At 46.6% G+C, this 12,804-nt stretch overlaps 1 protein-coding gene across 5 annotated transcripts in view; it reads right to left on the reverse strand.

Annotated features, from left to right (window-relative positions):
- ern1 (endoplasmic reticulum to nucleus signaling 1) overlaps positions 1-12,804 on the reverse strand; it is a 37,881-nt gene that overhangs the window by 16,423 nt on the left and 8,654 nt on the right. For all 5 annotated transcript variants that reach the window (XM_045719994.1, XM_045719998.1, XM_045719995.1 and 2 more), the window contains exons 3-4: positions 11,054-11,087; positions 10,630-10,702 (exon numbers count right to left, since the gene is read on the reverse strand). In XM_045719994.1, coding sequence (XP_045575950.1) covers positions 10,630-10,702; positions 11,054-11,087 — 107 coding nt within the window. The remainder of the gene's footprint in view (positions 1-10,629; positions 10,703-11,053; positions 11,088-12,804) is intronic.

A 12,804-nucleotide genomic window follows, 5' to 3' on the forward strand; every position in this document is an offset into this window, starting at 1 on the left:
TCTAGTGATGGTGACCCTGTTAGTCTAATAAGGGGGTTCAGTGGTTCCTCTCTAGTGATGTGTGACCCTGTTAGTCTAATAAGAGGGTTCAGTGGTTCCTCTCTAGTGATGGTGACCCTGTTAGTCTAATAAGGGGGTTCAGTGGTTCCTCTCTAGTGATGGTGACCCTGTTAGTCTAATAAGGAGGTTCAGTGGTTCCTCTCTAGTGCTGGGTGACACTGTTAGTCTAATAAGAGGGTTCAGTGGTTCCTCTCTAGTGATGGTGACCCTGTTAGTCTAATAAGGGGGTTCAGTGGTTCCTCTCTAGTGATGGTGACCCTGTTAGTCTAATAAGGGGGTTCAGTGGTTCCTCTAGTGATGGTGACCCTGTTAGTCTAATAAGAGGGTTCAGTGGTTCCTCTCTAGTGATGGTGACCCTGTTAGTCTAATAAGGGGGTTCAGTGGTTCCTCTAGTGATGGTGACCCTGTTAGTCTAATAAGGAGGTTCAGTGGTTCCTCTCTAGTGATGGTGACCCTGTTAGTCTAATAAGGGGGTTCAGTGGTTCCTCTAGTGATGGTGACCCTGTTAGTCTAATAAGGAGGTTCAGTGGTTCCTCTCTAGTGATGGTGACCCTGTTAGTCTAATAAGGGGGGTTCAGTGGTTCCTCTCTAGTGAGGTGTGACCCTGTTAGTCTAATAAGGGGGTTCAGTGGTTCCTCTCTAGTGATGGTGACCCTGTTAGTCTAATAAGGGGGTTCAGTGGTTCCTCTCTAGTGAGGTGTGACCCTGTTAGTCTAATAAGGGGGTTCAGTGGTTCCTCTCTAGTGATGGTGACCCTGTTAGTCTAATAAGAGGGTTCAGTGGTTCCTCTCTAGTGAGGTGTGACCCTGTTAGTCTAATAAGAGGGTTCAGTGGTTCCTCTCTAGTGATGGTGACCCTGTTAGTCTAATAAGGGGGTTCAGTGGTTCCTCTAGTGATGGTGACCCTGTTAGTCTAATAAGGAGGTTCAGTGGTTCCTCTCTAGTGCTGGGTGACCCTGTTAGTCTAATAAGAGGGTTCAGTGGTTCCTCTCTAGTGATGGTGACCCTGTTAGTCTAATAAGGGGGTTCAGTGGTTCCTCTAGTGATGGTGACCCTGTTAGTCTAATAAGGGGGTTCAGTGGTTCCTCTCTAGTGATGGTGACCCTGTTAGTCTAATAGGGGGGTTCAGTGGTTCCTCTCTAGTGATGGTGAACCTGTTAGTCTAATAAGGGGGTTCAGTGGTTCCTCTCTAGTGAGGTGTGACCCTGTTAGTCTAATAAGGGGGTTCAGTGGTTCCTCTCTAGTGATGTTGACCCTGTTAGTCTAATAAGAGGGTTCAGTGGTTCCTCTCTAGTGAGGTGTGACCCTGTTAGTCTAATAAGAGGGTTCAGTGGTTCCTCTCTAGTGATGGTGACCCTGTTAGTCTAATAAGGGGGTTCAGTGGTTCCTCTCTAGTGATGGTGACCCTGTCAGTCTAATAAGAGGGTTCAGTGGTTCCTCTCTAGTGATGGTGACCCTGTTAGTCTAATAAGGGGGTTCAGTGGTTCCTCTCTAGTGATGGTGACCCTGTTAGTCTAATAAGAGGGTTCAGTGGTTCCTCTCTAGTGAGGTGTGACCCTGTTAGTCTAATAAGAGGGTTCAGTGGTTCCTCTCTAGTGATGGTGACCCTGTTAGTCTAATAAGGGGGGTTCAGTGGTTCCTCTAGTGATGGTGACCCTGTTAGTCTAATAAGAGGGTTCAGTGGTTCCTCTCTAGTGATGGTGACCCTGTTAGTGTAATAAGGGGGTTCAGTGGTTCCTCTCTAGTGATGGTGACCCTGTTAGTCTAATAAGAGGGTTCAGTGGTTCCTCTCTAGTGCTGTGTGACCCTGTTAGTCTAATAAGGGGGTTCAGTGGTTCCTCTCTAGTGATGGTGACCCTGTTAGTCTAATAAGAGGGTTCAGTGGTTCCTCTCTAGTGAGGTGCGACCCTGTTAGTCTAATAAGAGGGTTCAGTGGTTCCTCTCTAGTGAGGTGTGACCCTGTTAGTCTAATAAGAGGGTTCAGTGGTTCCTCTCTAGTGAGGTGTGACCCTGTTAGTCTAATAAGGAGGTTCAGTGGTTCCTCTCTAGTGCTGGGTGACCCTGTTAGTCTAATAAGGAGGTTCAGTGGTTCCTCTAGTGATGGTGACCCTGTTAGTCTAATAAGGGGGTTCAGTGGTTCCTCTAGTGATGGTGACCCTGTTAGTCTAATAAGGGGGTTCAGTGGTTCCTCTAGTGATGGTGACCCTGTTAGTCTAATAAGGGGGTTCAGTAGTTCCTCTAGTGATGGTGACCCTGTTAGTCTAATAAGGAGGTTCAGTGGTTCCTCTCTAGTGCTGGGTGACCCTGTTAGTCTAATAAGAGGGTTCAGTGGTTCCTCTCTAGTGATGGTGACCCTGTTAGTCTAATAAGGGGGTTCAGTGGTTCCTCTAGTGATGGTGACCCTGTTAGTCTAATAAGGGGGGTTCAGTGGTTCCTCTCTAGTGATGGTGACCCTGTTAGTCTAATAAGGGGGTTCAGTGGTTCCTCTCTAGTGATGGTGACCCTGTTAGTCTAATAAGGGGGTTCAGTGGTTCCTCTAAAAGGGGTTCAGTGGTTCCTCAGTGATGGTGACCCTGTTAGTCTAATAAGGAGGTTCAGTGGTTCCTCTCTAGTGATGGTGACCCTGTTAGTCTAATAAGGAGGTTCAGTGGTTCCTCTCTAGTGATGGTGACCCTGTTAGTCTAATAAGGGGGTTCAGTGGTTCCTCTCTAGTGAGGGTGACCCTGTTAGTCTAATAAGGGGGTTCAGTGGTTCCTCTCTAGTGATGGTGACCCTGTTAGTCTAATAAGAGGGTTCAGTGGTTCCTCTCTAGTGAGGTGTGACCCTGTTAGTCTAATAAGAGGGTTCAGTGGTTCCTCTCTAGTGATGGTGACCCTGTTAGTCTAATAAGGGGGTTCAGTGGTTCCTCTAGTGATGGTGACCCTGTTAGTCTAATAAGGAGGTTCAGTGGTTCCTCTCTAGTGCTGGGTGACCCTGTTAGTCTAATAAGAGGGTTCAGTGGTTCCTCTCTAGTGATGGTGACCCTGTTAGTCTAATAAGGGGGTTCAGTGGTTCCTCTAGTGATGGTGACCCTGTTAGTCTAATAAGAGGGTTCAGTGGTTCCTCTCTAGTGATGGTGACCCTGTTAGTCTAATAGGGGGGTTCAGTGGTTCCTCTCTAGTGATGGTGAACCTGTTAGTCTAATAAGGGGGTTCAGTGGTTCCTCTCTAGTGATGGTGACCCTGTTAGTCTAATAAGGGGGTTCAGTGGTTCCTCTCTAGTGATGTTGACCCTGTTAGTCTAATAAGAGGGTTCAGTGGTTCCTCTCTAGTGAGGTGTGACCCTGTTAGTCTAATAAGAGGGTTCAGTGGTTCCTCTCTAGTGATGGTGACCCTGTTAGTCTAATAAGGGGGTTCAGTGGTTCCTCTAGTGATGGTGACCCTGTCAGTCTAATAAGAGGGTTCAGTGGTTCCTCTCTAGTGATGGTGACCCTGTTAGTGTAATAAGGGGGTTCAGTGGTTCCTCTCTAGTGATGGTGACCCTGTTAGTCTAATAAGAGGGTTCAGTGGTTCCTCTCTAGTGAGGTGTGACCCTGTTAGTCTAATAAGGAGGTTCAGTGGTTCCTCTCTAGTGATGTTGACCCTGTTAGTCTAATAAGAGGGTTCAGTGGTTCCTCTCTAGTGAGGTGTGACCCTGTTAGTCTAATAAGAGGGTTCAGTGGTTCCTCTCTAGTGATGGTGACCCTGTTAGTCTAATAAGGGGGTTCAGTGGTTCCTCTAGTGATGGTGACCCTGTTAGTCTAATAAGAGGGTTCAGTGGTTCCTCTCTAGTGATGGTGACCCTGTTAGTGTAATAAGGGGGTTCAGTGGTTCCTCTCTAGTGATGGTGACCCTGTTAGTCTAATAAGAGGGTTCAGTGGTTCCTCTCTAGTGAGGTGTGACCCTGTTAGTCTAATAAGGAGGTTCAGTGGTTCCTCTCTAGTGATGGTGACCCTGTTAGTCTAATAAGAGGGTTCAGTGGTTCCTCTCTAGTGCTGGGTGACCCTGTTAGTCTAATAAGGGGGTTCAGTGGTTCCTCTCTAGTGAGGTGTGACCCTGTTAGTCTAATAAGAGGGTTCAGTGGTTCCTCTCTAGTGAGGTGCGACCCTGTTAGTCTAATAAGAGGGTTCAGTGGTTCCTCTCTAGTGATGGTGACCCTGTTAGTCTAATAAGGGGGTTCAGTGGTTCCTCTAGTGATGGTGACCCTGTTAGTCTAATAAGAGGGTTCAGTGGTTCCTCTCTAGTGAGGTGTGACCCTGTTAGTCTAATAAGAGGGTTCAGTGGTTCCTCTCTAGTGAGGTGTGACCCTGTTAGTCTAATAAGGAGGTTCAGTGGTTCCTCTCTAGTGAGGTGTGACCCTGTTAGTCTAATAAGAGGGTTCAGTGGTTCCTCTCTAGTGAGGTGTGACCCTGTTAGTCTAATAAGGAGGTTCAGTGGTTCCTCTCTAGTGCTGGGTGACCCTGTTAGTCTAATAAGGAGGTTCAGTGGTTCCTCTAGTGATGGTGACCCTGTTAGTCTAATAAGGGGGTTCAGTGGTTCCTCTAGTGATGGTGACCCTGTTAGTCTAATAAGGGGGTTCAGTGGTTCCTCTCTAGTGATGGTGACCCTGTTAGTCTAATAAGGAGGTTCAGTGGTTCCTCTCTAGTGATGTGTGACCCTGTTAGTCTAATAAGGGGGTTCAGTGGTTCCTCTCTAGTGATGGTGACCCTGTTAGTCTAATAAGAGGGTTCAGTGGTTCCTCTAACAGGGTCACCCCTCACCAATCTAATAAGGGGGTTCAGTGGTTCCTCTAGTGATGGTGACCCTGTTAGTCTAATAAGGAGGTTCAGTGGTTCCTCTCTAGTGATGGTGACCCTGTTAGTCTAATAAGGAGGTTCAGTGGTTCCTCTCTAGTGATGGTGACCCTGTTAGTCTAATAAGGGGGTTCAGTGGTTCATCTAGTGATGGTGGCCCTGTTAGTCTAATAAGAGGGTTCAGTGGTTCCTCTCTAGTGATGGTGACCCTGTTAGTCTAATAAGGGGGTTCAGTGGTTCCTCTCTAGTGATGGTGACCCTGTTAGTCTAATAAGGGGGTTCAGTGGTTCCTCTCTAGTGATGGTGACCCTGTTAGTCTAATAAGGGGGTTCAGTGGTTCCTCTCTAGTGAGGTGTGACCCTGTTAGTCTAATAAGGGGGTTCAGTGGTTCCTCTCTAGTGATGTTGACCCTGTTAGTCTAATAAGAGGGTTCAGTGGTTCCTCTCTAGTGAGGTGTGACCCTGTTAGTCTAATAAGAGGGTTCAGTGGTTCCTCTCTAGTGATGGTGACCCTGTTAGTCTAATAAGGGGGTTCAGTGGTTCCTCTAGTGATGGTGACCCTGTCAGTCTAATAAGAGGGTTCAGTGGTTCCTCTCTAGTGATGGTGACCCTGTTAGTCTAATAAGAGGGTTCAGTGGTTCCTCTAACAGGGTCACCCCTCACCAATCTAATAAGGGGGTTCAGTGGTTCCTCTAGTGATGGTGACCCTGTTAGTCTAATAAGGAGGTTCAGTGGTTCCTCTCTAGTGATGGTGACCCTGTTAGTCTAATAAGGAGGTTCAGTGGTTCCTCTCTAGTGATGGTGACCCTGTTAGTCTAATAAGGGGGTTCAGTGGTTCATCTAGTGATGGTGACCCTGTTAGTCTAATAAGAGGGTTCAGTGGTTCCTCTCTAGTGATGGTGACCCTGTTAGTCTAATAAGGGGGTTCAGTGGTTCCTCTCTAGTGATGGTGACCCTGTTAGTCTAATAAGGGGGTTCAGTGGTTCCTCTCTAGTGATGGTGACCCTGTTAGTCTAATAAGGGGGTTCAGTGGTTCCTCTCTAGTGAGGTGTGACCCTGTTAGTCTAATAAGGGGGTTCAGTGGTTCCTCTCTAGTGATGGTGACCCTGTTAGTCTAATAAGGGGGTTCAGTGGTTCCTCTAGTGATGGTGACCCTGTTAGTCTAATAAGGGGGTTCATTAGTTCCTCTAGTGATGGTGACCCTGTTAGTCTAATAAGGAGGTTCAGTGGTTCCTCTCTAGTGCTGGGTGACCCTGTTAGTCTAATAAGAGGGTTCAGTGGTTCCTCTCTAGTGATGGTGACCCTGTTAGTCTAATAAGGGGGTTCAGTGGTTCCTCTCTAGTGATGGTGACCCTGTTAGTCTAATAAGGGGGTTCAGTGGTTCCTCTCTAGTGAGGTGTGACCCTGTTAGTCTAATAAGGGGGTTCAGTGGTTCCTCTCTAGTGATGGTGACCCTGTTAGTCTAATAAGAGGGTTCAGTGGTTCCTCTAACAGGCCCCCCCCCACCTAGTTCAGTAGTTCCTCTAGTGATGGTGACCCTGTTAGTCTAATAAGGGGGTTCAGTGGTTCCTCTCTAGTGATGGTGACCCTGTTAGTCTAATAAGAGGGTTCAGTGGTTCCTCTCTAGTGAGGTGTGACCCTGTTAGTCTAATAAGAGGGTTCAGTGGTTCCTCTCTAGTGAGGTGTGACCCTGTTAGTCTAATAAGAGGGTTCAGTGGTTCCTCTCTAGTGAGGTGTGACCCTGTTAGTCTAATAAGGGGGTTCAGTGGTTCCTCTAGTGATGGTGACCCTGTTAGTCTAATAAGGGGGTTCAGTGGTTCCTCTCTAGTGATGGTGACCCTGTTAGTCTAATAAGGGGGTTCAGTGGTTCCTCTAGTGATGGTGACCCTGTTAGTCTAATAAGAGGGTTCAGTGGTTCCTCTCTAGTGAGGTGTGACCCTGTTAGTCTAATAAGAGGGTTCAGTGGTTCCTCTCTAGTGAGGTGTGACCCTGTTAGTCTAATAAGGGGGTTCAGTGGTTCCTCTAGTGATGGTGACCCTGTTAGTCTAATAAGGGGGTTCAGTAGTTCCTCTAGTGATGGTGACCCTGTTAGTCTAATAAGGGGGTTCAGTGGTTCCTCTAGTGATGGTGACCCTGTTAGTCTAATAAGGGGGTTCAGTGGTTCCTCTCTAGTGATGGTGACCCTGTTAGTCTAATAAGGGGGTTCAGTGGTTCCTCTCTAGTGAGGTGTGACCCTGTTAGTCTAATAAGGGGGTTCAGTGGTTCTTCTCTAGTGATGGTGACCCTGTTAGTCTAATAAGAGGGTTCAGTGGTTCCTCTAACAGGGTCACCCCTCACCAATCTAATAAGGGGGTTCAGTGGTTCCTCTAGTGATGGTGACCCTGTTAGTCTAATAAGGAGGTTCAGTGGTTCCTCTCTAGTGATGGTGACCCTGTTAGTCTAATAAGGAGGTTCATTGGTTCCTCTCTAGTGATGGTGACCCTGTTAGTCTAATAAGGGGGTTCAGTGGTTCATCTCAGTGCTGGTGACCCTGTTAGTCTAATAAGAGGGTTCAGTGGTTCCTCTCTAGTGATGGTGACCCTGTTAGTCTAATAAGGGGGTTCAGTGGTTCCTCTCTAGTGATGGTGACCCTGTTAGTCTAATAAGGGGGTTCAGTGGTTCCTCTCTAGTGATGGTGACCCTGTTAGTCTAATAAGGGGGTTCAGTGGTTCCTCTCTAGTGAGGTGTGACCCTGTTAGTCTAATAAGGGTGTTCAGTGGTTCCTCTCTAGTGATGGTGACCCTGTTAGTCTAATAAGGGGGTTCAGTGGTTCCTCTCTAGTGATGGGTGACCCTGTTAGTCTAATAAGGGGGTTCAGTGGTTCCTCTCTAGTGATGGTGACCCTGTTAGTCTAATAAGGGGGTTCAGTGGTTCCTCTCTAGTGAGGTGTGACCCTGTTAGTCTAATAAGGGGGTTCAGTGGTTCCTCTCTAGTGATGGTGACCCTGTTAGTCTAATAACGGGGTTCAGTGGTTCCTCTCTAGTGATGGTGACCCTGTTAGTCTAATAAGAGGGTTCAGTGGTTCCTCTAACAGGGTCACCCCTCACCAATCTAATAAGGGGGTTCAGTAGTTCCTCTAGTGATGGTGACCCTGTTAGTTTAATAAGGGGGTTCAGTGGTTCCTCTCTAGTGATGGTGACCCTGTTAGTCTAATAAGAGGGTTCAGTGGTTCCTCTAGTGAGGGGTGACCCTGTTAGTCTAATAAGGGGGTTCAGTGGTTCCTCTCTAGTGATGGGTGACCCTGTTAGTCTAATAAGGGGGTTCAGTGGTTCCTCTCTAGTGATGGTGACCCTGTTAGTCTAATAAGGGGGTTCAGTGGTTCCTCTCTAGTGATGGTGACCCTGTTAGTCTAATAAGAGGGTTCAGTGGGTCCTCTCTAGTGAGGTGTGACCCTGAGTCTAATAAGGGGGTTCAGTGGTTCCTCTAGTGAGGTGTGACCCTGTTAGTCTAATAAGAGGGTTCAGTGGTTCCTCTCTAGTGAGGTGTGACCCTGTTAGTCTAATAAGGGGGTTCAGTGGTTCCTCTCTAGTGATGGTGACCCTGTTAGTCTAATAAGGGGGTTCAGTGGTTCCTCTAGTGATGGTGACCCTGTTAGTCTAATAAGGGGGTTCAGTGGTTCCTCTCTAGTGATGGTGACCCTGTTAGTCTAATAAGGGGGTTCAGTGGTTCCTCTCTAGTGATGGTGACCCTGTTAGTCTAATAAGGGGGTTCAGTGGTTCCTCTAGTGATGGTGACCCTGTTAGTCTAATAAGGGGGTTCAGTGGTTCCTCTCTAGTGAGGTGTGACCCTGTTAGTCTAATAAGGGGGTTCAGTGGTTCCTCTCTAGTGATGGTGACCCTGTTAGTCTAATAAGAGGGTTCAGTGGTTCCTCTAACAGGGTCACCCCTCACCAATCTAATAAGGGGGTTCAGTGGTTCCTCTAGTGATGGTGACCCTGTTAGTCTAATAAGGAGGTTCAGTGGTTCCTCTCTAGTGATGGTGACCCTGTTAGTCTAATAAGGGGGTTCAGTGGTTCCTCTCTAGTGATGGTGACCCTGTTAGTCTAATAAGGGGGTTCAGTGGTTCCTCTCTAGTGATGGTGACCCTGTTAGTCTAATAAGAGGGTTCAGTGGTTCCTCTCTAGTGATGGTGACCCTGTTAGTCTAATAAGAAGGTTCAGTGGTTCCTCTCTAGTGATGGGTGACCCTGTTAGTCTAATAAGAGGGTTCAGTGGTTCCTCTCTAGTGCTGGGTGACCCTGTTAGTCTAATAAGGGGGTTCAGTGGTTCCTCTCTAGTGATGGTGACCCTGTTAGTCTAATAAGGGGGTTCAGTGGTTCCTCTCTAGTGAGGTGTGACCCTGTTAGTCTAATAAGGGGGTTCAGTGGTTCCTCTCTAGTGATGGTGACCCTGTTAGTCTAATAAGGGGGTTCAGTGGTTCCTCTCTAGTGATGGTGACCCTGTTAGTCTAATAAGGGGGTTCAGTGGTTCCTCTCTAGTGAGGTGTGACCCTGTTAGTCTAATAAGAGGGTTCAGTGGTTCCTCTCTAGTGATGGTGACCCTGTTAGTCTAATAAGGAGGTTCAGTGGTTCCTCTCTAGTGATGGGTGACCCTGTTAGTCTAATAAGAGGGTTCAGTGGTTCCTCTCTAGTGCTGGGTGACCCTGTTAGTCTAATAAGGGGGTTCAGTGGTTCCTCTCTAGTGATGGTGACCCTGTTAGTCTAATAAGGGGGTTCAGTGGTTCCTCTCTAGTGAGGTGTGACCCTGTTAGTCTAATAAGGGGGGTTCAGTGGTTCCTCTCTAGTGATGGTGACCCTGTTAGTCTAATAAGGGGGTTCAGTGGTTCCTCTCTAGTGATGGTGACCCTGTTAGTCTAATAAGGGGGTTCAGTGGTTCCTCTCTAGTGAGGTGTGACCCTGTTAGTCTAATAAGGGGGTTCAGTGGTTCCTCTCTAGTGATGTGTGACCCTGTTAGTCTAATAAGGGGGTTCAGTGGTTCCTCTCTAGTGATGGTGACCCTGTTAGTCTAATAAGAGGGTTCAGTGGTTCCTCTAACAGGGTCACCCCTCACCAATCTAATAAGGGGGTTCAGTAGTTCCTCTAGTGATGGTGACCCTGTTAGTCTAATAAGGGGGTTCAGTGGTTCCTCTCTAGTGATGGTGACCCTGTTAGTCTAATAAGAGGGTTCAGTGGTTCCTCTAGTGATGGTGACCCTGTTAGTCTAATAAGGGGGTTCAGTGGTTCCTCTCTAGTGATGGGTGACCCTGTTAGTCTAATAAGGGGGTTCAGTGGTTCCTCTCTAGTGATGGTGACCCTGTTAGTCTAATAAGGGGGTTCAGTGGTTCCTCTCTAGTGATGGTGACCCTGTTAGTCTAATAAGAGGGTTCAGTGGTTCCTCTCTAGTGAGGTGTGACCCTGTTAGTCTAATAAGAGGGTTCAGTGGTTCCTCTAGTGAGGTGTGACCCTGTTAGTCTAATAAGAGGGTTCAGTGGTTCCTCTCTAGTGATGGTGACCCTGTTAGTGTAATAAGGGGGTTCAGTGGTTCCTCTAGTGAGGTGTGACCCTGAGTCTAATAAGGGGGTTCAGTGGTTCCTCTAGTGAGGTGTGACCCTGTTAGTCCAATAAGAGGGTTCAGTGGTTCCTCTCTAGTGATGGTGACCCTGTTAGTGTAATAAGAGGGTTCAGTGGTTCCTCTAGTGATGGTGACCCTGTTGGTCTAATAAGGGGGTTCAGTGGTTCCTCTTACAGTCAGTCCCTCGTTGTTCTTCCCTCCTAGAGAGTACAGGCTGCCATCATTAGGGTCAGGCAGAAAAGCTGGCCTACGGCGAGAGAGAGAGAGAGATGGGGTAGAGAATGTTAACACTCCGACAGATCATACATACTTCAAGGTGAAGTGTGTTGTGACACCTGTGCACTATAGGCCTAAATAAAGTTGGATTTGATTGTTGCATAGGGCTTACACATTTTCAGATCAGTCATCAATGAACCCGGTTGTATTTTGAATAGAGTACTGTCTTATTGCTCAAGCAGAACAGGACAAAACACAGTTATGCATGCTCAGCACATTGTGTTAATTTCCTGTTGCACTCAATACACTACGACACCCAAACTGACAGACTCGCACACAAAAACTGACAAACACACACACACACACACTTTAGGATACTTACTCTGCCACATGCGTTGGAACCTGCAGAACAGGATCTGTCCACAGAAGAAAATGGAAGAAAATGTGCCTTTCAGTCATCAGTGCCATGAATAGTACACTACAAATGATGACAGTACTGGTTGATCAAGAATCAGCAGCATGTATACAGTACACAATATGAACCACTACACTGCTGTCTTTCCTGTTTGAATATAAACCCCATAGTTCTTCAGTCCATAAACAATTACTCCCAAACACAGAATTAACTCAGAAGGTTTACTGAAAACGTTAAGGTCAGGGACCTTTCACTCTCTGATCTTGAGAAAGGAAAAATTAAGGATCCAGCTTTAATATCTCAAATATTTTTAATTGTGCTCCTAAATTAATCTTTGTGCACCTATATTTTTTCAACTTACGCCACACATGATCCTTGTAAAAATGGTCAGCATAGACCCCTGCATTGTTGGTCTCAGGTTAAGCGGCTCCTAAAACTGCACTTGTCCTAACTGATAAGAGGCCAACGCCCCTTATTTATCTAATGACAACAGTATAGCCTAAATAAACAGTGGCCAGTAGCCCACAGGGGACACATTAATACTCACTGTAAAGACCCAGGTCGTATTCTGAACTTCGCAGCTAGAAATGTATTGTATAGAGCGGACATGATTCCCTATTCTACATGATAGAGAAGCAGGTCTGTTCTACAGCATATATTACTATCTGAATGTCCTGTAATGTCGCACCCCACTGAATGTGATACAGCACCCAGGCCACCCTGCCAAACGGGCACACACAGGGAGCAGGGCGTGATGACATTACTACTAGACAAACACACACAGTGGCAGCGGAGTCCACGAGGTCAGCCAGATGGAACCTCTGCTCTGACTGGCAGAGGTCTGTGCTGGGTGGTTTACCTGGAACTGCGTTTACACAGGTAGCCCAATTGTGATCTTTTTTTTAAATTTATTTATTTTTATTAATTGGTCTTTTGACCAGTCATATCAGCTTTGAAAAAGTTCTGATGTGAGAAGAACAATTAGTGGGAAGAAGGGGGAAAAAAATCTGAATTGGGCTGCTTGTGTATTTGGATGGCTGTATTACCAAGGAATATTCAGTAGGGAACAACACTCAGAACATCGTAGATGGAACATCAAAGCCCACCCATGGAAATACTAGGGTATACAAATGATTATGATCGTGACTGGTGGTGATGACGACATCTTTTACGGATGACCATGCTGGAGATATATATATTTTTTAGTAGAACGTTTTCTCCATTTGTAACAATAGAGCCGTGTTCTGACCTCAATGTTCTTTCCCTTCACTGAATATGCACCTCACCTGATAGCATAACTGTTTGGGAGGACACACTGACTATTAATGTGTGTGTTGTCGTATGAAAGAGTATACTTGGCCGGTGTGTCATAAATGTCACTGGTAGGTGCAGCAGGGTCAAGACAGTGATGCGTCGTTTTATCCACGCCTAGCATTTATCCTAGCAACATTCAAAGCCGCGCTGATTGGTCAGAGTTCAGTTGTTCCTGCGTTTTAAAAGAACAAATGCTACAGACAGAATCGCCACCAAAACATTGCCATCCATACTTTGCATTACCCCCGAATTTGGATATGAAGTTGCATTTAACTATGTAGCTTTTTAGTTAGTGACTGCAACCAGCCTGATTGACCAGATGGATAGCATTGACGTCATGGATAGTTTAATTGTTTTTGGAGATAAGAAAGCTGTGAAGTGTGTTATCGCTAGCTTACATCGCC

This window comes from Salmo salar, chromosome ssa06, assembly GCF_905237065.1.
Source record: "Salmo salar chromosome ssa06, Ssal_v3.1, whole genome shotgun sequence".
Classification (NCBI taxonomy): Eukaryota; Metazoa; Chordata; class Actinopteri; order Salmoniformes; family Salmonidae; genus Salmo; species Salmo salar.